The sequence below is a fragment of the Pelmatolapia mariae genome, linkage group LG4 (assembly GCF_036321145.2).
Source record: "Pelmatolapia mariae isolate MD_Pm_ZW linkage group LG4, Pm_UMD_F_2, whole genome shotgun sequence".
NCBI lineage: Eukaryota > Metazoa > Chordata > Actinopteri > Cichliformes > Cichlidae > Pelmatolapia > Pelmatolapia mariae.
Window position 1 is genome coordinate 33,612,522 of NC_086230.1, and position 22,159 is coordinate 33,634,680.

Genomic DNA, 22,159 nt, shown 5'->3' on the forward strand with positions numbered 1-22,159 from the left:
TACCATTTAGCTCCTCCAGCATGTCATCATGAGGAATACCAGCTGACTGGAGCCGGGAACGTGGACTGCTGTTTGTTTGTTTTTTATATAAACAGCGACAGAAATATTTAAAACGTGAAAACACGTTTCAGTTTGAGAGAAAAAAAAAGAAAGCACAGAAGAAGCACAAACCAACCGTCCCGAGCCTGGTTCTTCTTAGAGTGGTCACAGGCGTCTTTACCTGACTATATAAATCATATTCATACATCCAGGGAGGCCCCGGACAGTCAGATTCAAACCAACAATCTTATGGCTTACCTGCTACAGACATGAAACCAACCTATGAGCCTATGAAAGAACAAAACCTCAAGTATTTTTTAAACAGAAAGTAAAGAGAGCAAACTACATGAAACATTAGAAACCAGAGTGAAGTGTGATCACTGTTAGAGTTTAGTTTCCTGATGAGCGAGAAAGTGACTGAAAAAGAACACAAAGGTTAAAAGGTTTTTTTAATTAGGATGAGTTCTTATTCGATGGTAAAGATCTTCTGTTTCTAATTAAAGGAATATTTCATCCTTGCTGCAAATATTTCGTTTCCTCAGTGATGTTTAACGTATGTAGGAATCAGATCAGGAGACGAAGCTTTATTTTAGAGATTTATTTAAAAAAAATACAGACAGGAGAGACTAAAAATTATGTACAGCAGTGACACAAGCGCCGGTGGATGATTACACGTCGACGGCTCCGTTCCTCACTTCTTGGACAGCTTGGCCTGTTTGTTTTTTGGAGGCGCCCACTTTAAACACATCGTGTCCACTGAGAGCGAGACAAGAGAGACACACAATCACACCTGACGTTAGCAAATCAGCTGCGGGGTAAAAACCCGACACGAGAATCCTCCGAGATCTGAGAGCCTGACGGCCATGTTTGTAATCAAATGAGAAGATTTTTAGAACATCTGTGCAGGTACCTGTGATTGGTGGTTTCTTGTACTGGGCGCTCTTCAGGTGCTCCTCCACCAGTTTGGGCGTCACACAGATGACGTGCTGACCTTTCCAGTACTTCACCATGTTGAGCGACTGCAGCGTGCTGATGATGTCACTCTGTGTGATGCTGGTCATCTGGCTGGGAGACGCAGACGGACACGAACGTTAAAATCAGAGACGGCTGGGAGTTTGTTTTTTAATTCCAGGTTTTGTTTTTTTAAAAAGTTCTGATCAGAAACTCGTCGCGTACCAAGTTTCACATCAACATGTAAAGTTATAAAAGTTTGTCTGCTGTAAAAATGAAAACAGCAGAGCTCATACTTTCACACTAAGTGCATCTCTGAGCTGCCAAACAATCATTTCCTCTTTTCGGTTCTTAACCTTCACAGCGTCTACAAAACAAGTGGAAAAGCAAAGCCGAATCATCCAGCTTTGCACGTGTTTGTGTGTCTACCTGAGGTCTTTGATGGACAGCGTTCCTCTGAAGTCCCTCAGGATCTCCAGCAGGACCCAGGACCAGTAACTTCGGTAGCTAAGCTTCCCCAGATCAGAGAGCGGCTTCTCCGGAGAGCCCACTGTGTTCTCCAGCTTAGACAGCTCATAGCCTGCAGCAGAAACAGACGATATCAGAGCTGCTGCCAGCGAGCGTTTCTCCTTCAGTCACTCGTTCTGTTGGTGTAATGACTACACCCCTGCCATTCATCCATCTGCTGCACTATTTCCCATCTCCACTGTATTTTACTCAACATCTGTTGTGTTTTGTGTGCTTTTGCAGGGTTTTTCTATTTGCTCGTGTTTTCTTAAGTTGCAGTGTGTTTCATCTCTTGGGGCCACAATCCACAAAAAAATATCTCTAACTCCAAAAATCTGATATTTTATAGAAATTCAAATATGCCAAAAAACAAAACAAAACACAGCAAATGTTTTGTAGCTTGAAAAGTTACCAGGCTGGAGGACACCTGGATCTGGATCAGCTTGTGATACCATTGTGAGATTAAAACAGTGACTCCTAATTTCTCTTTTCTCAGTCTGATGTACATTCATTCATTCATTCATTCATTCATTCATTCATGTGAAAGCTGAACCAATCACATCAGCTCTTTGTTGGAGGTCAGGAGTTGCAGATTTACTGACTTCCTGTCGATGTCACTGCAGCTTTCGGTTTTATTATAAATGTGAAACGACTTATTTGTGTCATCTCGAGTCCATCTGAAACTCCCAACTTAACATTTGAAATCTTGTTTCGCCTGAAATGTTTTCTGCAAACATCTTTAAAAAGCTTTGATTACAAACTCCAGGCTCTGGTATTCCAGGACGCTCCCTCATCATTCATTCACTCTCACTTACTGAAAGCTATCAGGAACTTCCCGTAGCCTCTGCGCTGGTAAGGCGGCAGCGTGAGAATACAGGCCACATTATTCCCGTCTGGAGACTCTTTCTCCTGAAAAATAAAACCACAGAAGTCGTGACGATCAGTCTGAAATGAATACGAGGAAACGACCTTTGAGCCGCGCGCTGAGGACTTACTTTGGAGAAGTAGCCGACGATGTGCGCTCCCTGTTTGTTGACTTCAGTGAGGATGTAGAAGATGAAGGGCTCCACATCAAAATAAAGCGTCTTGTGGTCGAGAAATAATTTGGCTAGTAGACACAGATTCTGACAGTAGATCTGCAGACAGAGAGCGACAGTCAGCAGCAGGAACACGACCCCACGTTAGCAGGCTCGGGTGTTCAGCCGGGCTCACCTTGTGGTCTCTCCCGTCCACCTCGTACACAGATATGTTGCTCCTCCTGTAAATCTCTTTGCCTGGAGGCTGCCTCCACTGACAGTGTGACTGAGGAGGAAAAGGTCAAAGGTCAAATAAACACCGCAGGAGTTTGATTTAACAAGTGAAACTAAAAATGAGGACAAACATACATACGAATAAAATTACATATTCATTTGTTTAACGCCTGAACTGCAGCTTTTACGAGAGACTTTCACACTGGTGGGTTCGATAAACAGCAAAGTCTGACACTTTTATTTAATAAGGACAGTTTATGTAGAACAGCATTAAAATATAAGATCTAAACATGCTGAACTGTAGCAAACAAGTTGTGGATGTATGAATGAGGCAGGTAACAAAGACGGAAACAGCAGAGTGTCATATTTCTTCCATTGAAGGATTCTGACGTATTCCTTCTTAACGTGTCTTTTGTTGTTCTGCAGTGCATGTTGAGCTCTAAACCTCTGCTGCAAAGATTCCAGTAAAACACAAAGCTTTGAGGAAAAGAACAGATTTGAGGCTTAGCGATTAACCTCAGGGTTAACTGTTTCAAACCAAGACATTAAGGCTGAGGTGGAAAAGTGTGGATTTAAAGCAGTGCTTTTAAACACGACCTCTGTCTCAGTGCAGCAGGAGGTGACAGTGAGTCTGAGTGGTAGTGATTTAGTGGTTTCATGGTGGTGAGTTTTGTGTGTGCTCAGCGGCTCTACAGCGTTACTGACAGCTGCTGTGCAGGTGAAGTGACGGGACGGCACGCTGCTGTCACGAAAAACATGGATTCCACCCGGACAGATCCACAAGTAATTAACACCTAATGTACCCGAACACAAAGATACATGCTGGCGTACGGAGAAGCACCCAGCTTTGGTTTGTTAACAGCAGATCGCTAAAGTCAAAGATGCATCACTTCAAGGCTTTTTTGGTTTTTGTGGAGAAGCACCATCACACCTCTCTCGCTTTGCTGAGCACGGGGATGACTTTACTTATTTTGTGCCACCAGGCTGCAGTAGTGCTGGGCGATATGACGATATATATCGTGTGGACGATAGAAAAGTGTCTATCGTGCCATTTGTCTTCTATCGTTTCTATCGTTTCTAACCCAAATTTTTATAAATTATTACATAAATATATATAATTAACCCTTTACAACCGGTCGGAGCAGGCACACTCCGTTTTACTTAACTATTTTTAAATCCCTGTAGAACTGGAACCACGTAAGGTAGTGCAATATTTTTTTTTTGCATATGAAACCGGAGGAGTTGTACTTACATCTAATGCCATTAGCATGTCCAAGGTCACAGTTTCCTTCCACATATAACTTTGCAAAAATTGCATAAGAAGCACTTGCAGCAACAAAAAGGTAATATTCCAGAAACAGGCTTTGCCGACGTTCATAAGACTTCCTATGTTGGCATATACGTCAGCGCGAATTATCGCATGTCCGCCATTACCTGCCCGAAACCGGAAGTGACGTCATTTTCGCGAAAGGACCTTATAAGCCTATGTTGGTGTTTTTAAAAGACATGTTTGACTTTATGCTTTTCTGTATCGTTTCTGGAATGCTTCGAACTCAAATTACACTGTTGGAAATATTATAATGCATCAAAATAAACTATTTATTTTCATTTTTCCTGTAGGATATAAAAATTTGTGTATCTCAAAAATAAAACTATGAAGACACTCAAAATAAATTTCTCGTGGTTGGAAACTTTTGTATTTACAGTTTTGAGGGATACACCTCTTAAATTTTTTTTTAACTAGAAATATATGTAAAAAACAAAAAATGATTTTCAATTTTTTTGTAGTTTATTGCACTACAAGTTTTTCCAATTTATGTAGTTACTATGGACTTAATGCATACATATTATTAGAATTTGGGCTATAACGGTTGTATTGATATATGGAAACTTGAAATGCTCCCACAAATGGCACTACAGCATGTAAAAACATAAAGATAAGCTCTGGCGGACTTGGTTCTATGGTAGGTCTTAAAGGGTTAAATAGCCTGTGCAAATATATTAGTGTTGTCTTCTCACTATACATGCTCTGAACTTTATGCAAGAGAAAATAAAGTATAAAAAAAAATGATATTTTTCGCAAAGAAACTCCGTCTTGTGGTTTGCGAGCTGGTGCTGCTGTACGTGCACCCGGATTTGCGACATACTTTACTGTAACTCAAAACAAAGACTGCACCCTCGGCACTCGCTGTTTACAGACTGCGTACTTTCTGGATGACCACAGGTCAGGTCGTATATCGTGATATATATCGGTATCGTGATATAAAATAATTCATATCGTGATAAATATTTTTTCCATATCGCCCAGCACTAGGCTGCAGCACACACATTTATCAGATTTGTGAATGACTGACATTAATTCTGAGTAAAACGAAGGCTGACAGAATCATGATAGCACAACGTTTTAATAAGAATCTCATCACGCTGGATAACAATCCTTTAACAGTCTTCTGTCTCACAAATAAAGCCATCATTCACTGACTCAAACAAAAAAACAGTTATGACTCTATGAAACACAAACGTCCTGAACTGAGTTGACTGACCAGGTGATGTCTGAACGTCTTCTCGTACTTCATGTATTTGAGGCAGTACTCGCAGATCCACAGCTTGGGCTGCTTCCCATAATCCTCAGGAAACGGTGAGAAGTACCAGGCATCGATCTCAAAGTTTCCTATCTGGATCTTATCCACATACTTCACTTTGGTGATCTGAAAGTGAGGGAAACAGTTAGCTTATTAACCAATACTGGAAATGGTGAAAAAACGTGGAAGAAAAGTGGTTGTGACTACACACCGCCTCGTGCTCCTTCTCCAGTGCAGCTGTCGTTGGGTCCATCTCTGCGTATGTCTGCAAAGAAAAGCTCCATTAGAAAACTGTAAGTTATGCAATGCTCCTGGTGTTATTACACACACTCTATACCTTCTGCACATGGTTGATCTCATCGTGCTTGCGCTTCTGGTTGCGGGTGATCTTCCTCTCAGGCTGGTCACCCAGATCTCCAACGCCACCGATCTCTGTGCTCTTCCTAACCGCGTCCTTCACTGTCTTGGTAAGTGCCAGGCGAGACTTACCCACCCATTCGTCCAGCCGCCTGTTGACTGCACAAATCCCAGAGAAAATTAGATGTAGATACAGCAGTGGGATATGAACGTTTAGCATGAATTAAATAGAAGAAACATGCAATATAAATCAGAATTTAAAAATATTACAAAGTATTTTTGTACTTACACCCCACATAGTGGACATAAAACTCTTCTCTGCCCTCCTGTTCGTTCAGTCTGGACTGAATAACCTCTGCTGTGTCTGTGAAAGGAGCAACAACCATCAGCTGGTGCGACTTACGCCAGTACAAGCAACTTCCTGCCGAACTCCCTTCAGATTTCTGGGACTTAAACGCGGGCTTGCCTTCATTACCCATAAACTTTGTATAGATTTGGCTGTTAAAATCTCACCTTATGTGTATCGAAAGGTTATTTAATTCGGCAAACATAACTAAACACCTTAGTGTGTTTATTATGTTTCAATGCTAACTTTTAGATGTGGGCCGTTTGTTGTTTAAAGTGTCACTGTTTAAAGATCCATAGAGAATTTTCTAGAAAGCCCTAAAAATCTTCAGTCAGTAAGCGATCGCTGAATTAAGTTTTTGGACCAAAGCCGTTTGGGACTTTATGCGAGTCATTTAAATTTTTAACTGTTTGATGTCAGTTTTTCACCAAAACAAAAGCACTGAGTCCATATCCAAAATAATAAGACAGCTAGCATGCCAACGAAATTGAGAAGGGAAAAGCAGAACATGCTCTTTACTCACGCCATGTCTTATCGGCTCTTTGACATAAATACGTCTCTCCGATTGCCACCGACACCTCCTGCTCCCTGCCACCGAGTACCCCTCCTCCGTCCGGGGTGTGCTGACTACTCGAACTCCCGGCCTCCCTGGAGCGGCCGAGGGCCTCCGCTTCATCCTCCTCCCCGCCACTGCCGTTGGAGGAACACGCAGCCGGGATGCTGCCGTCCAGCTCACCCCGCTCGCCTTCCATATGACTCGAATCCATGTCCACGTCCATCGTGGGCTCCGAGTCCTTGTTATTAGCGTAGCTCTTGTGAAAGTCGCTCCCGCCAGTCATAACCTCCGAGGTTTAAAAACAGCCACACACCTCTGCGTAGTTTAAAGAGGGGCTGGCCCTTAACGGGACAAACTGCCAAGATGGCGCAGGTTACGATCCGCCTCTTTCACGGTAAATTAACTGCATCTCCCATGATCCTTAGCGCTGTGACGTTGGCGACTTCGCCTCACTGCTTAACGGCTGTTTTAAACATTTATAGCCAAAAGTTTAAAAATATATATATATATTTTTCTAATGAACTTTCGCTTGTTGAGACTTGATTTAAGCAAAAGCTCAGGGATACACTAAAAAAGATGGTTCAGAACTCCCCCAGGTCAAAGTCTGTCATTAAAATGTGGCTGCAGTATAATGGAAGAGTAGCTTATTACTATTATTGGGTTTTCTTTGGGGTTTTTTTACACTTGGGTTTTTTTACACTTCACATCAGTTTTTGATTTGAGGTAAATAAATACTTTAAATGTAATAAATGAAATGGTACCAAGTGATCGTGTTGTGTATGCAGTTTTAAATTATAGTACCATATGTTTATCAAACTGACATTAACAGTGAAGTTTATGTTTGATAAGTCCTGCTCAGTGACTGCAGATCTGTTCACAGATCTTTTTATTCTTACGTTTGTTCCCTGTTTGCTGAGCAGAGTAAAAATCAAAGCTGAGTGAAGATCATCCTCTCAACTGCCAGGCCATGGAGACAAACACACATCACAGCAAGATGTCAAGTTGGAGTTCACCTAAGGTTTAACAGTCATGTGCCAGAGTTTCAGAAAGAGTTTGAGTTTTCCAGTATTGCTGCACCGTTGGTAGTTTAAGGTGGATCAAAGTTTTGCTGCATATTTTAAAGGCAAAGTCAAACTATCCTCTTATGCTTCTTAAAACTCTTCGTTTGCCCACTGTTACCCTCTGGATTTGACATGTGCTTGTCTATCTGCCACTGCGCTTTTTAAGCCAGTCATTCTATATTTCTTTGCTTTGATGCAGATGACACACCGCTGTATGTGCCAGTCTAATGCGACAATCTGAGAAAGATGTTCGATCGAGAGGTGTTTCCTATCAGGTCTGAAAGTCTCTGGAACCATCATGCCTCAATCCGGGAACCCATCAGCTTTCACTGTGGTGTTTCAGAACTTTAGGTCAGCCAACAGACATCCAGTCAATGGATATCAAAGGCAGACTTCCTGTTTGGTGCAGCAGGCATACTAACACAGACACTCAGCCTCTCTACCTTCAGTTTTCTCTCCGGTACCTGGTTGCAGCACTTTAATGCAATATCAGTATATCACAGAGGGTCCACATACAAGTTATTTACTGTACTAAGAGAAAAACACCAAAGCTGCCATCCAGAGAAATTTGGATTTGTACTTCTTTTAATTTATATAGTGCCACAACATAAAGCAACAACCATCTGGACCTGATAGCGTGCGTGAAAGTGCGTACCAAAGCGCAGGGTGATGGCGATGGACAGGAGGATGGGACACTACAGTGAACGTCTTTTCTGCTGCAGAACTTTGATCTATGCACACTGACAATGGAGGCACATGTAAGTTTGTTCATTGGCCCTCCTGTCGCCCTTTGTCATAGCACCTCCTCTCTTCCCCTCTCCACCACCTTCTGCTGGAAGCCCCTGCCGTGACCACGACGGGGACCGCCTCCTCTGCCGCACAGGTTATTGGCTCCTCCTCTGCTCCTGGAGCCACGATCGTCCCAGTGGTGCCGTGCAGGTCCAGCAGCCCCGGAGTGTGGGGCAGGTCTGTAGTGGCCTCTTCTCCGTCCACGATGGCCTCGACTGCCTGCAGAGTCTGCAGCATCTTTTGGGAACTCTGTTTCCAAACCCGACTGACAGGTGGGCACCTGCGCCTCTTGTTCCATTGCCTTGACACTCCCGTCCGTCTTTGAGGGACATAGTTCTGGGTTTCCTTGCACCTGTTGGCCACGATTACCCTGAGCTTTAGCTTTTGCTGGCTTCTCAGTACAGTCTGAAGACAGAGAGAGTTTGTCCAGGTCCTCTGTGATGGGGGCGACTCTCTCGTGATGGGGTCTGGACCTTCCTCCTCTTCTCTGCCCCCTCACCTGGTGCTGATCCCTCTGTCCCTGAACACCTTTACAGTGGGAAAGCCCGGGAACAAACTGGTTTGCTTTGTCACCAGTTTCAGCAGGAACGTTAGAGGCTGAGGAGATTGGAGGGCCTGGAGGGTCATCGGCATCCAGATTTCCATTTTCAGCAGCAGGTGGAGCCTACGAATGTCAAAAAATGTTTTTGTACATTGAATACATTCAAAACATCGTTTAACACATTAAAGTCAACGTGTTCTGCTTATTTCCGGTTACCAAGTGGTGTTTGTTCCTCTTTCTTTAAGTCAACTCTTCTGATTGGCTGCTCCTTTCTCTCTCTCTGCCTGACATGACCATATAAAGTAAATCCCCTCTGGATGACATCACTCAGAGCCAAGAGTAGAAAAAACTGAGTGTTTGGTTCACAAGGATTACTCTGATCTTCTCTGAACTCAGGTATGTGCGGTCAGGCTCACAACACATCCTTTGCCATTACCCCCGTTTACACTCGTAAACGTCCCCGCAAACCACTGCAGACAGGGACCGAGTGCCTCACACACATTCTTACCTCATTGATGTGGATGAGAAAGCGGTTGGACTCCACTTCGGGGTCAATGATCCCTCCTCTAGACCTCTGACTTTCCAAAAGCTTCTGGAGTTCATGCCACTTCTGCTGAAAGTCTGAACCGATCGCTGCCTCGTCGAGCTGACAGAAGAAACACGAAGCCCGGTAACGTTTACTGGCGACATCAGACAAACATCCGTTAACAGGTGAATTAAGAACGAGCTTTACCTCGGGCAGCTGAGGTGCGGGAGACGACAGAAGCTGAGTAACATCATACGTCAGAGGCTCTCTGCACACCGGGCACACCACGGTGAGCTCCTGTCAGAAGAATCAAAGGCAGAGTCAGAAAGTCTCTGATCAAAGTGATTAATCATCCGTGCAGCTGCTGACGTCTGACCTGGTGCTCCGCTCTGTCTCTGGTCTTGTCCTCCTCCAGCTCCTTCTCCCTCTGCTGGAGCTCCCTCTCAGAGTGGCTCACGTAGCGGCCGAGGCAGTGGGAGTGGAAGTAGTGGTAGCAGCTCGTCTTGGTGAACGTCTCTCCCTCCTGACAACCAAAGCATGAATGAGTTTACTCATGACTCTTTCCACTAGACTCTACTCCATCTCTGTCGTTTTCCAGTACGACTGAGTACCACCTAATGTGCTTGGGGTTGTTATAGCAACATGGCCAAAAGTCCCGTGACTTCAACTGTATTTGACACAAACAACAACAATGGAGGGTGTTGAGGCGATGGTAAGCATCTGGACTGCGAGTGGAACCTTTTCTCTCACTGCTGGGTTTGATTTTTGTGAAAGAGTCGCTCTCGTGGCTCATCGAGCGATGCTCCTGACTGGCCAATCGGCAGCATGCAACCTGCTGATGTCACATTTTCAGATTTTCTCAGATCATTCAGAACCCCGGCCGAGTAGGTACTAAAAAAGTACCTGAGAACAGGTACTAATGGAAAACCCTAAAAATGAGTCGAGTCGAGCTGATCTGAGTAGATACTATTTCAGGAACCACCTACAGACCAAACAGTCACAAAAATGTTCAGGTGTCTCTTTCTGGGTCAGGAGGAGGATTATTGAATATCCAAAACAACAAATTCAAGACAAAAACCAAAAGTCTTTGTCCTAATTGTGTCACTTTCACAGAGGCAAGCACCAGAGATGCTGACCTGTTAAACAAGTTATTCACGTTTATTCATGCCAGCTAACTAGATGATGATGATGATGATGATGGCTCTCTCTGTGACACCAAGCTGCAAACAAGCGAGGTGGAGAGTAAGCAGATGGTCGCCGTGCTTTAAGCACAGCCCTGCAGCGCTCTGATGTAGACGCGAGGAGAAGCGTGACACCGTGTTGAAGTAAACAGACGTATAACCGCTCGACCACCATGTTTGACCACGTTCTGCACAAACACCAGGACGCTAACATGCACGCTCAGTTATCTGAGTGTTTTGTAATCCTGTTTAATCAGCTGCCATAAAAAAATAAAAACCCACACAGCACAGATGTTCCTGGTAAATAATTTACTTGTAATTTTAATGGCCTAGTTCCACCCACCTACCCACACACTCAACCCACGCACCACAGGCAACAGGTACCTATTTCCTGTGAGTGGGCCCTCCACCCTTTTCCCTGAGAATCATGGTGTCAGACATGGAGGTGCTGATTCTCTCTGACAGGTGGAGGTTCTTGTTTGATGAAGCCACAGAACCACGTCATCTGCAGAAAGCACAGACGCTACGCTGAGGCCACCAAAGTGTTTGTCCATAAACGTCACCGAACAGGTGACACAGGGCAGCGCTGCTGGATCCAACACCCGCCGAGAACAAGCCCGACATAAAGTCCAAGCCAAACTCTCGCTGCAGCCGTACGGAGACGGCAATCAGAGAAACAAGAGCAGGCATGGAGACACGAGCAAACACGGTCAGAGCTGAAATTACCTCAAAACGCAACCTGAGGTAAGACTTAGACAACAAAGAGCTGTGACTAAGACCACAAGTGTATAAACAGCCCCGTGGGAAGCATTCAACACAGGAATGTGGCCACATTTAAAGTGGGAACTCCAAACTCTGATGGAGGGAAGCGACTCACCTTAAAGCCGTAGAGACAAATGACACAGTTCCCATGAGGAATATTGCTTTCAGTCAGGATTTCTTTAGCTTTCTGCAGGAGAAAGATCAGAGCAAGACTTTAAGATAAACCCAGCGAAATGACACATTTTATCCTAATGAGAAACAAACAGCACGTATAACAACCTCAATGAGCTGATACAACATGGGCGAACCCAGACAGGACTGAGCCTCGAGCTGAAGACACTTTTGGACACTAAGAGAGAAGAATCAGAGGGTTTTACACTCAGTGCTGAGAGTTTGTGAGCAGAAGGGACTGACGCTGGGAGATGAGTCACTTCCTCACCTGCTGAGTTTGTCATCAGAAAGCCCGCGGGGGTTCCGGATGGAGATCCCCGGAGACGATGAGGGATACTAAACACAGAAGAAGAAAACACTCATTTCAGTTCAGTGAAAACTGCAGAAGGATGTCAGCTGTTCAATCAGTGCAGAGTGTGATGTGACCATGAACCGTGACCGTGAGATTTGTTGACACCAAAAATGTAAAAATGAGCTTTTTTATCCCTCACAGCACATGACTGTTAATAAACCATCCACTCTTCTGTGTGTTTCTGTCTCAGAGTTAACAAACGTTTCTGCGAGCTGAGCCGGTGAAAGGCGAACCTGCTGATCGAGGCTCAAAGTCAGCGTGAGCCGGACGAACTGTGAGACGGAGTCCTCGGCTGTGGACGGGTACAGGTCCAGGCTCACCTCCCAGCCCCTGAAACAAAAACAAAACTGCATCACCGATCACAGAACTCTGTGCAAACACCTCCCACCAAACTCTGTCGAGTTAACATCACTTCCTCCAAACACAGTCAGAAGCATTAAAAGAGAGACGGGACACTCTCAGAGTCCTGAAGTTTTACTCAGACTTGTGATTCTCCTGGAGCTTTGGTACGTAGCAGTCTGTGTCAAATATGATCATCAATGCCACAACTCCAGATGTGGTAAACCGCTGGCCACATCTGGAACTCCTTCGTGTCTCCTCTGATCATCGAAAGTAAAATGAATGAAGGCTAATGCTTCAAAAGGAATTCTCTAATTCTGCAAATAGAGATTATTCACAAATGGAAAACATTCAAAACATCATCCACTCTTCCAGGAGTGGAGGTCCCAGCACATTCACCCCAAAGCCATAGCAGCATGGCAAAGCTGCGTGTGAACAAACAAGAGTTCAGGAGCAACGTCGTCTGGACTGACTAGAACAAAGTGCACCACAAACACCTCAGACCAGCTGTCAGCACGTGGTGGGTGATGATAATGATGATGATTTGAACACCTTGCAGTTACTGAGTGGACCATAAACTCTTCTGTACATCAAAGTGTTCTAGAGTGTGAGACCATCTGACCCACAGCTAAAGCTTGGACCAAACTGGGTTTTGGATGATCCCAGAGCAGCAAATCTCCAACTTTAAAAACAAGGAGCTGCAGTGATCCAGAGTCCACACCTCAGGCTGAGCTGGGACCTTCAGAGAGCCGAGAGGACTAACTTCCTCCAAATGATGACATTTAACACCTGTACGAGTCTCACCTGTCCAACACCAACCAGCACTAAAGCTAACCCAGCTGCTGTTAGCTCACCTGTCCTCTCTCATGTCCACCTGCAGCTCGTCCAGGTAGATGGACTGCAGCACCTCGATCTCAGACTGGACGCTGCGGACAAGAAAACAGCGCAGTTAGTGTGTGCGGCTGAATCTCTGCGACATTTCATAACCGGCTAAAATTAGCGTTAGCATCTTAGCTCGACACAGCAGCAGACCTGCGGTCAGATTTTACTGCGCGGCGGCACCGAGCGGTTTAGCCGCGGGTCACACACACGCGGACACGACATTAGAGAAGCTTAGTAGTGATACTTCACACACTCATCCAACAAACTCACTCGCACTCGGCCGCCGTCATCATGATGCTGTGCGAGCCGGCAACAGCTAGCTGTGGCTAACCGGAGGTTGCGTATACACAGACCTTTCAGAATAAAAGCATCGCAAAACAGACCGCGCTAAATACAATAAAATGAACAAGATATTTGTTGACAGATTCTCAGACATTTATCACAGTAAACACCATACAATGAAAAACTACACTGAGGCTGTGAAACCTTTGGATCGTAGTGAAAAAAGCAACAAACTTCATGTGATATCGAACAAAGAGGAAACCACAGTGAGAGAGTCGGTGTGTTCAAAATATATTTATGAAATAAAATATTTTTATTTAAAACGGATTCAAAACTCACTCATAAAAATACATTTTAAATTTTCGTTTTACCTTTTAAAATAAATTCAGAAAAACTGAAAATATACATATATAAATGCAAATAATCCGTACTTATTTAAATCCACAGACTGTAAATATTGCTCTCTAGTTGTCACAGAACCTTTTTAGTTTTATTTTAAATTCATCCACCGGAAGTAAATTTATGCTGTTTTGTTTGACTTGACTGTGACGATTTACGAGTGTTTCTTGCCCTCCAGTGGATACAGATTGTAACTGCATTTAATTTTATTTCTTTTCTTTGGGGGGGGGGGGTTCATTGTTCCGTGTTTTTTTAAAAGGTGTACTGTTGAATTTATAGCTGAGTTAGGTCAGGTCAGGTACAGAAAGCAGAAGGATAATACAAAAAATACAAATAAAATACAAACAAATATAAAATAAGTAAGATATTACACTATATACAACGGTAGCATACACAGTATGTGACTATGGATACAGCTGTAGAAATATGCAAGACATAAACTATAAACTACATAGTTATAACATAATTTTTCTACCACTACTATTTCTATGTAACGTACACTCACATGTAATATGAGTGTGCATCTAAATATACAGCATCTAAATATACATATGCATACATATACATACACATACACATATACCTGCACACATCCATACACATAGAAGGTGCATTATGCATGAAGTGACCGTGGATGTCCACAAAGTATTCACTTTTTTTTTCTTTCTCCATAAAAAATGTTGATTTTTTTTATTTGTTTTTCTTAATTCTTTGATCATTTCTGGATATGAACAACCGAGTACAGAGCCATTTTAAAACGTCAATTTCATCCTCACGACAAGTTCGCCACTGTTACGACAAACACCAGCCCACAGAGACACTTCCTGTGAACTTCAAAATAAAATCAGCGAGGCTTTACAATGTCCACTGTCTGACAGTAGAGGGCAGCATATGGCTCCTTAGCGTCAAAATCACGAGAAGAAAAAGAATAAGAAGATCGTGATCACGAAGAAGAAGTAAACCCGCGATACGGAAGAACATGTAGTTTTAGTTCAGAGTTAATAACAGAAACTGGGGCTGATTTTAAGCAGTATTATTCTTAGACATGAGTAATACCCACCGGAAACATGAAGCGTGTTTGTAGATGTTCCGGAGAGACGTTATAACCGGATAAAACCTCCACAGTTTAAATTTGGGACACCGAGAAGCTGTTTCGCGGTTTGTGAGGAAAAGTGTGAGAAAATGGAGGAAAGTGCGATGGAACCGGACTCAGTGGAGATGTCTGGATCCGGACCGAATCACGGGGTCGCTGAATCCTGGGAAACCGTCACTGCGGCGCTGGTGAGTGGCTTCCCACTCTGGACACCTGCAGCTATATGACTGCAGCATAACGAGCAACTGAACTCCATTAAAAAAATCTCTCGATTTAACGTTTTGTTGTTCGTAGATGTGGTTTGTTAGCAATTTGAGAGGTTTTAAGACGTCACATTAATCAGGAGAAGTTTTCGGTTAAATTCGGCTGGTATGTATCGATGTCTTCTTAATGGTCCTAATCTGTGCTGTTTCCTCTGTCTGCTTCCTACTGAGTTCATTATTGGTTATTAATCCTCATAAATTTAAAGTAAACTGTGACGTGATGTCCATAAACAGCCAAACTTAAAGTTACAAAACAAAGGGAATAAAAATGAACACAGAGGTGAAACAAGTGTGTGAAAAAACGAACTTTCACAGTTAGAGAAAGACCACAAAGCAACACAATCAACACAAATTCAACTGTAAGAAATGTAAAATGAACACAGATTAATAAAGCAAGTGCAAAGACTCAAAAGGAGCACACAGAGACTCAGCGCAAGATGCAGATCAGGTCAAAAAGAAGCAAAACAACCACAGTTAGTGAAATTGAACAAAAGACAAAAGCTGAGACACAAACTCGGCTTTGGTCTCCTCCAGTCTCGTGGTTTTGCTTCTCTGTACGAGGGTCATCGGTCAGAAATCCAAACTGAAACTCGCTGTGAAGAAACCCTGTGAGCCATCACCAGCACCTGTGCATCCTGTGTTTGTGTAACGCTGTGTTTTGGTTGCGTTCAGGTGTCTCCGGGTAGCTGTGTGTCGGAGCAGAGCCTCTCAGACTCGCTGGCCCTGCTGAACGATCAGGGTCTGGGCCGGCTGCTGGGCAGCTGGCTGCTGGAGACGCTGCAGATGCGTCTGTCTGCCTGCGTGGTTCCCGAGTTCTGGTCTGGCCTCAAGCAGCCGGAGAACGAGATGGAGGAGAAGGACAGGGTCTGGGTTCTGCTCACGGCCTTCAGGACTCTGCTGGACAGGCTCGAACCTTTTCTGGGTGAGTGGACCATCAGAGAGTTGATGGGTTTTCTCTGTGAGCAGCATTCAAACTTCTCCTCCTTCTTACAGCTGGTTTGGAGAAGCTGGGGGCGTGGCAGGATGAGGGCCGTGGAGGTCTGTGTGGCCCAGGATCCAAAGCCCTCAAGGAGCGAGCCTTCACCACCATCAGGGCCCTCCTCCTCTTCTCCCCGGCTCCCGTCCTCCAGGAGCGAGTGCTGGAGTTTTACAGCCGGACCTTCTCTGTCTACATGAACCGGGAGGGCGGCGGTGAGGACACCACCGAGGCTCCCGATGGCCCTGATGGCGGGGCCTGCCGGGGCTGCTGGGTCCCCATGCAGAAGTGCTGGTGTCAGCAGGCCCTGGAACACCTGCAGGAGCTCAGCCACATCCTGTGAGTCAGGCTTTTAATTTGAAACAATTGCCGTAACGAGGCAGGAAGTTGGCATTATTTCCCTGAATTTTCAGAGTAAAAAAAATAAATAAATAAAGTTGTGACTAAAATAAAATAATAATAATATATAACAAATATAATAAATCTTAGATCATTTCTAACAGTTTTATTTACGATGCTGAAGCGTGGCTCGGATCAGCTGTTTGTTCTCTTGCAGTCTGAAACGCTGACGTCTGATTGGTTGTTTCCAGGTCGAAGCTGCAGCTGCTGGAGTGGGTGAGCTCCGAGGCCGTCACCACCATCCTCCACAAGCTCATCGAGATGCGGATGGAGCAGCTGTGCCGGGGCGAGTACGAGCGCTCCTTCCTGCTGGAGTTCCAGGAGGTGAAACATCTGCAGCATCTGTCCACGCTGAAACTCGCTGTCACCTGCTCTTCATTTACTGTGTGTGTGTGTGTGTGTGTGTGTGTGTGTGTGTGTGTGTGTGTGTGTGTGTGTGTGTGAGAGAGCAGTGGTTGGAGCTGGTGCTGGGCTGGCTGGCTAAAGTGTTTGCCAGTGAGGCGGACGGAGACGCCGCTTCACTCCCAGCGGCCCCCGGCGGTCTCGGCGTCCAGGTGGTCCCGGGCGGCGGCTCGGTGCTGAAGCAGTGGAGGTGCCACATGCATCAGTTCTTCTGCAGGATCTACGTCAACATGAGGATCGAGGAGCTCTTCAGCATCATCAGAGGTGGGAGTCTGCAGCAGGTTTACAGATCCACACCAGGCTGAACTCTGACCTCTGAGCTGTGATTGGACGCTGACGCCTGCTGATTCTTTAAAGACTCTTTAAAATCTTTTCTTTGCCGCGGAGCTCTCGTTTCCTCTACGGCAGTGTTTCCTCTCATCGCTTAGAGCTCAGCTCGAGTCAGGACGATGGAGCGTTTCAGCTAGCCACCGCTATAGAACAGGGTGGTCAAACATAAGGCCTGTGGGACAGAATCGCCCCGGGAATGAATCCAGTCTGGCCCACTGAAAGGATTAGAAAAAAATAAAGAAGGGCATAAAGTTTGGACTTTGTAGAAAGAGCTCCCCGGTGGTCATTCATGCTACGACAAAGTAATAAAGTAGTAGATAAACATTTAAATGACAGAAAAACAGAGCCACAGTCAAAAAAACAATAATAATAATAATAATTTGCCTAAATGTCCTCTCTCTCTCTCTGTAAACCAGATTTTTTTAACAACATTTCTCTCATTTTAAACTCTTTTTGGCTCTTGTGCTTTCTTTCAGATTTCCCAGAATCCAAAGCTGCTATTGAGGATCTGAAGTTCTGCCTGGAGAGAACCAATCAGAGACAGCAGCTCCTCACCTCGCTCAAATCTGCCTTCGAAAGCCGCCTACTGCACCCGGGTCCGTTTCTGTTGGGGTTTATTTTTGTGATCTGATGAGTCGCTGTGGCAGATTTCTTTAAGTTAAACGCGATTCAATGTTTAAAGTCAGGATTAGAGAAGAAAACAACAATGAGATGAAGGTGGAGGAGGAAAAGAGCTCAGAGGAGGTTCAGTGAGGTGGTGAAGGAGGACGTGCAGAGGGTCGGTGTGACAGGAGGAGGTGGAGGCAGACCATAGAGCTGAAGCAGCTGTTTAAAAACAGCATTTGTTGATTTGCTTATTTTGAAGCTGTTTTTCAGCTCGCCGTGCACACGTGCGATTTCTCAGGTCATCCTCATCATCGTGTAGGGAAGCTGGTCTCTATGGTAACGTCTGTGAAACTGACTGATCTGTCTGCAGGCGTTCACACGTCGGACATCCTCACCGTTTACATCTCGGCCATCAAAGCGCTCCGAGAGCTCGACCCGTCCATGGTCATCCTGCAGGTCGTCTCCCAGCCGATCCGCAAGTACCTCAGGTGAGTCCACGCCGACGGGATTCGCTTTCAGTCCTGCTCTGATCTTTTGGCTCTGATCGTGCACTTTTTTGTGAGTAAAGTTCTACATGAGTTTAAAATTTGACGTCCCGAGCAGAGGATCAAACGTCCGTGTTGTGTTTCAGGACCCGGGAGGACACGGTGAGGCAGATCGTAGCCGGTCTGACCGGCGATGCAGAGGGCTGCACCGACCTCGCCTCCGAGCTGTCCCGAGGAGACCCGGTGACTCTGGAGATGCAGGACAGCGACGAAGAAGGCAACGACCCCGAGGACTGGACTCCAGACCCGACCGATGCCATGCCCGGTCAGTGAACGCACCGTGCTGAGCGCAGAGAAGGAGACCGCAAGTGAAGAGAAAGATCTTACTCGTGTGTTTGTTCTCAGATAAAATGGGCTCGAAGCGCCGCTCGTCCGACATCATCAGCCTGCTGGTCAGCATCTACGGCAGTAAGGAGATCTTCATAGACGAGTACAGAGGCGTGCTCGCCGACAGGCTGCTGCAGCAGCTCAACTACAACACGGCCAGGTACGACCGCACCAGCGGCCGGCTTAAAGCTGAGAGAAAGTGTTGGTATTTTGAACATGTCGGGTCACTGATAGCAAAGTAAATGCTGCCCAAACTGTCGCAAGATCCTCACGCCCGTCCTGTTTTCTGCGTCTTCAGGGAGATTCGTAACGTGGAGCTGCTGAAGCTGCGGTTCGGCGAGTCTCACATGCATTACTGCGAGGTCATGCTGAAGGTAAACATCTGGAATATGGATCGTTAACCAGATATTTGAGGACATTCCCTGAAAGGATGAATTTCTGAGAACGTTGCGATTACCCATTGGATGCCTGTGTCTGCAGGACATGGCGGACTCTCGCAGGATCAACAGCAACATCCGTGAGGAGGAGTCGAAGCTGAGCGAGGAGGAGCAGCCGCCGCTGCCCCTGTCGGCCATCATCCTCTCGTCTGAGTTCTGGCCCACGCTGAAGGAAGAGAAGCTGGAACTCCCTCCTGTCGTCTGCCAGGCCATGGAGGCCTACACCCACCGCTACGAGAAGCTGAAGGTGGAGTTGACCCACTGTGGCGTCTCTGGTTTGGTTTGCAGTAGAAACCAAATGCACAGCTACGCTTTTATCTGCTGATTCGAGTCCCGTTTGTGTTTCAGGCCATGAGGACGCTGAGCTGGAAGCCTCACCTGGGCTCAGTCACTCTGGACGTGGAGCTGGAGGACCGCGTCCTCACCAACCTCACGGTCTCACCCATCCAGGCTGCCACCATCATGTACTTCCAAGAGAAAAGTAAGAACTTTCATTTCAGAGCGCTTTCATGCTGTGAAATGTAATTCTGCGATGACCCCTGATGTTTTCCTGACATGGTGGATGTCATGGTTGTAAGCTATCGGCTCTGACATCGCTCGTTACGCTGCGTGGAGTCGAGGGAGATGCAGTTTGATCGTTGTGTACCTGCTCGTCCTCTCAGGTTCTTGGATGTTGGAGGAGCTGAGTGTGAAGCTGGGCGCCCCGAAGGAGCTGGTGCACAGGAAGCTGGCTCTGTGGCAGCAGCAGGGCGTGCTGAGGGAGGAGGCGGGCGGCCGCTTCTACGTGGTGGAGAAGGGTTCGTCGAAAGAGAAGCTGGACAGAGGCGTGATGCTGATCGACAGCGACGAGGAGAGGGACTCCAACACCGCCACGCAGTCCGAGCAGAGGGAGGAGAAGCTGCAGGTACGCACACACTTCATTCATCCTGCTGTTTCAGGATTATTTACTTAGTTACTTTAAATATTTGAAACCTGGCACCTGATGATGTGCCACTTCTTTTCAGTCGTGTTATAAAAATCACTTAATAATGAATGACAGTCAGCGTTTTAGGATTATTGGTCGCAGTAACTATCACTTGCTCCATAAATCACGAGCTTATTGTTGTGAACGACTTGGTGCACCCGCATGATCCCAGGAGGGTAACTCACCCCTGCTTGGGTCTCCTAAGGAGGTCTTTCATGGGAGAGCGCCTGAGAGCCGGGATCTTAGCCATTAAGGCACAGCTGTGGACAGCCCACCGCTTGTGGGAGGGGCCGTAGGGGTTCAGTGCTTTGTGAATCGCGTGGTGTAGGTCTTAAGCTGTCTGGAACGTCACCTCTCTGCTGGGGAAGCAGCCCAAACGAGCGCTTCAGCTGAAAAGTATCAGCTAGTTCTAGTTCAGTCTTAAACTCTTACAGTAAGCACACTGGGTCTCTGTCTCTGCAGCTGTTCTGGGTCTACGTCCAGGCCATGCTCACCAACCTGGACACCATGACGCTGGAACGCATCCACACCATGCTGCGGATGTTCGTCGCCACGGGACCCGTCGTCACGGAGATGGACGTGAACGAGCTGGAGGCGTTCCTGCAGAGGAAGGTCAGGGACCATCAGCTCATAATGTCCGGCAACGTCTACAGGCTGCCCAAATCCAACTGATGACTGTGCTGTGTTCAAGTGCGTCGGGATATGTGGAAGATTCCAGCGTTTGTTTTGCTCTCTGCGGGATTTTTACTAAAAGGGCTCATGGAGTAAATATGGAACAATTCTAACTTAAATTTCCTGGATTTTTCCATATGATGTGAAAGCAGCATGGATTTAAAAAAAAAAAAAAAAAAGGAAAGGAAAAGCTGTTTGTTTTTTCAAAATAAAAGCACTTCCACTCCTTTGTTAAGCAGCAGTACGGATAGATTTGATGCTGCACCTGGAGATAAATGTAAAGGTTTTTGGTGAACACTGATGTGTAAAACTGGTTTATAAAAAGAATCATTTCAAAACCACTTTAGTCTGTGCCTTTCTTTTCCAACAGCTGCAGTTCTTCCCAAAGTATAGAGCAAACATTTCAGCCTTTCCTGGTTCTCTCTGTGAGATGAAAACACAAGAGTTTATTTTGCAAACCACGAGAGGAAGGGCCTGCAGCTGCAACAGCGGGGAACACACACACACACACACACACTCTTCGACAACAAAGAAACACCAACACCTGCAGTTCCTTTAATGTCCAGCAGAGACTCCCATGTTAAAGCTTTACAGCAGTAATAAAAATGTCTGACACACAAACTGTTTGGTCTCTGTAGATAATTTCCCCCTTCATAATTGATTGTCCCAAAAATAAGAAAAGAATTGGGGGAAAAGGCTTTTAAAGACGCTGCCCCTGCTTCCTGGAATAATCTGCAGAAGGAACTGAAATGATCAGACTTGGTTACCCTGGGAGAGTTTAAGTCTGTCTTAAAGGAACAAGAGAATAACTCTTTTACAGTGTGATTGTTTTTAATGTACTCTTAATTTGATCTGTTACTGTATATTTTACACATGTTGGGATATTGTATTTGTTTTAAATGTTATAGTGGTATGTGTATTTTGACTTTTGTTGCCATGACGCCAGGTCTCTCTTGGAAATGAGATTTTTAATCTCAATGAGATTTTTTTACCTGGATAAATAAAAGACTAATAAAAATAACACCTGTACAGGGGACAATGTTTTTATAACTCACCTGTTTAAAGTTTGCATTGTTAGGGGCGTGGCACAGGTGACTGTGGCTGTCTGCTCCGCTTCACCTGAGCTGGACCTCTGAGCCGTGTTTGTACTGTTGGAGCCTTTTGGGGCATTTTAATGACATCATCTAACCAATAACATGGCTGCTGTGAGGTCACTATACTAAAGGTAAGTGAAATTCTAGGATTTCATTGCATATCGTCTCATCACTGCAC

The 22,159-nt window shown here is 45.4% G+C and overlaps 3 protein-coding genes across 4 annotated transcripts; 1 reads left to right on the forward strand and 2 right to left on the reverse strand.

Moving 5' to 3' along the window:
- Positions 1-622: 622 nt before the first annotated feature.
- kat8 (K(lysine) acetyltransferase 8) lies at positions 623-6,957 on the reverse strand. The gene is made up of 11 exons (XM_063472488.1): positions 6,556-6,957; positions 5,976-6,050; positions 5,667-5,845; positions 5,541-5,594; positions 5,291-5,455; positions 2,710-2,799; positions 2,493-2,633; positions 2,313-2,406; positions 1,420-1,570; positions 950-1,104; positions 623-795 (listed from the first exon to the last, which is right to left on the reverse strand). The coding sequence occupies exons 1-11, from the start codon at positions 6,869-6,871 to the stop codon at positions 731-733; spliced, it is 1,485 nt and encodes a 494-aa protein (XP_063328558.1). The 5' UTR covers positions 6,872-6,957; the 3' UTR covers positions 623-730.
- A 1,136-nt stretch (positions 6,958-8,093) lies between these two features.
- On the reverse strand, positions 8,094-13,545 carry rnf25 (ring finger protein 25). Of its 2 annotated transcripts, none has more exons than XM_063472490.1 (10): positions 13,463-13,545; positions 13,165-13,236; positions 12,205-12,301; positions 11,888-11,955; positions 11,728-11,797; positions 11,564-11,635; positions 9,882-10,028; positions 9,713-9,802; positions 9,488-9,625; positions 8,094-9,102 (listed from the first exon to the last, which is right to left on the reverse strand). In XM_063472490.1, the coding sequence occupies exons 1-10, from the start codon at positions 13,483-13,485 to the stop codon at positions 8,443-8,445; spliced, it is 1,437 nt and encodes a 478-aa protein (XP_063328560.1). In that variant the 5' UTR covers positions 13,486-13,545; the 3' UTR covers positions 8,094-8,442. The 2 variants fall into 2 exon arrangements, with proteins under 2 accessions (XP_063328560.1, XP_063328561.1); XM_063472491.1 differs by lacking the exon at positions 13,463-13,545 and adding an exon at positions 13,343-13,450.
- Positions 13,546-14,803: 1,258 nt separating this feature from the next.
- anapc2 (anaphase promoting complex subunit 2) lies at positions 14,804-22,058 on the forward strand. The gene is made up of 14 exons (XM_063472492.1): positions 14,804-15,154; positions 15,902-16,151; positions 16,223-16,544; positions 16,796-16,928; positions 17,057-17,270; positions 17,813-17,932; positions 18,313-18,430; positions 18,574-18,752; positions 18,833-18,974; positions 19,113-19,188; positions 19,295-19,498; positions 19,600-19,732; positions 19,914-20,155; positions 20,678-22,058. Exons 1-14 carry the CDS (start codon positions 15,056-15,058, stop codon positions 20,885-20,887), a joined length of 2,442 nt encoding a protein of 813 aa, XP_063328562.1. The 5' UTR covers positions 14,804-15,055; the 3' UTR covers positions 20,888-22,058.
- The last annotated feature ends 101 nt before the right edge of the window (positions 22,059-22,159 follow it).

Coding starts and splice junctions, on each gene's coding strand:
- kat8 (XM_063472488.1), bottom strand. CDS start 6,871: ATGACTGGCGGGAGCGACTTTCACAAGAGCTACGCTAATAACAAGGAC. Junction 1,571..2,312: donor GAAGTTCCTGATAGCTTTCA/GTAAGTGAGAGT, acceptor TTTCTGCTGCAG/GCTATGAGCTGTCTAAGCTG. Junction 796..949: donor CAAGAAACCACCAATCACAG/GTACCTGCACAG, acceptor TCTCGCTCTCAG/TGGACACGATGTGTTTAAAG.
- rnf25 (XM_063472490.1), bottom strand. CDS start 13,485: ATGATGACGGCGGCCGAGTGCGA. Junction 11,956..12,204: donor CTTTGAGCCTCGATCAGCAG/GTTCGCCTTTCA, acceptor TTCTGTGTTTAG/TATCCCTCATCGTCTCCGGG. Junction 11,798..11,887: donor TCTGATGACAAACTCAGCAG/GTGAGGAAGTGA, acceptor CTTCTCTCTTAG/TGTCCAAAAGTGTCTTCAGC.
- anapc2 (XM_063472492.1), top strand. CDS start 15,056: ATGGAGGAAAGTGCGATGGAACCGGACTCAGTGGAGATGTCTGGATCC. Junction 16,152..16,222: donor CAGGCTCGAACCTTTTCTGG/GTGAGTGGACCA, acceptor TCCTTCTTACAG/CTGGTTTGGAGAAGCTGGGG. Junction 19,189..19,294: donor ACTGCGAGGTCATGCTGAAG/GTAAACATCTGG, acceptor CTGTGTCTGCAG/GACATGGCGGACTCTCGCAG.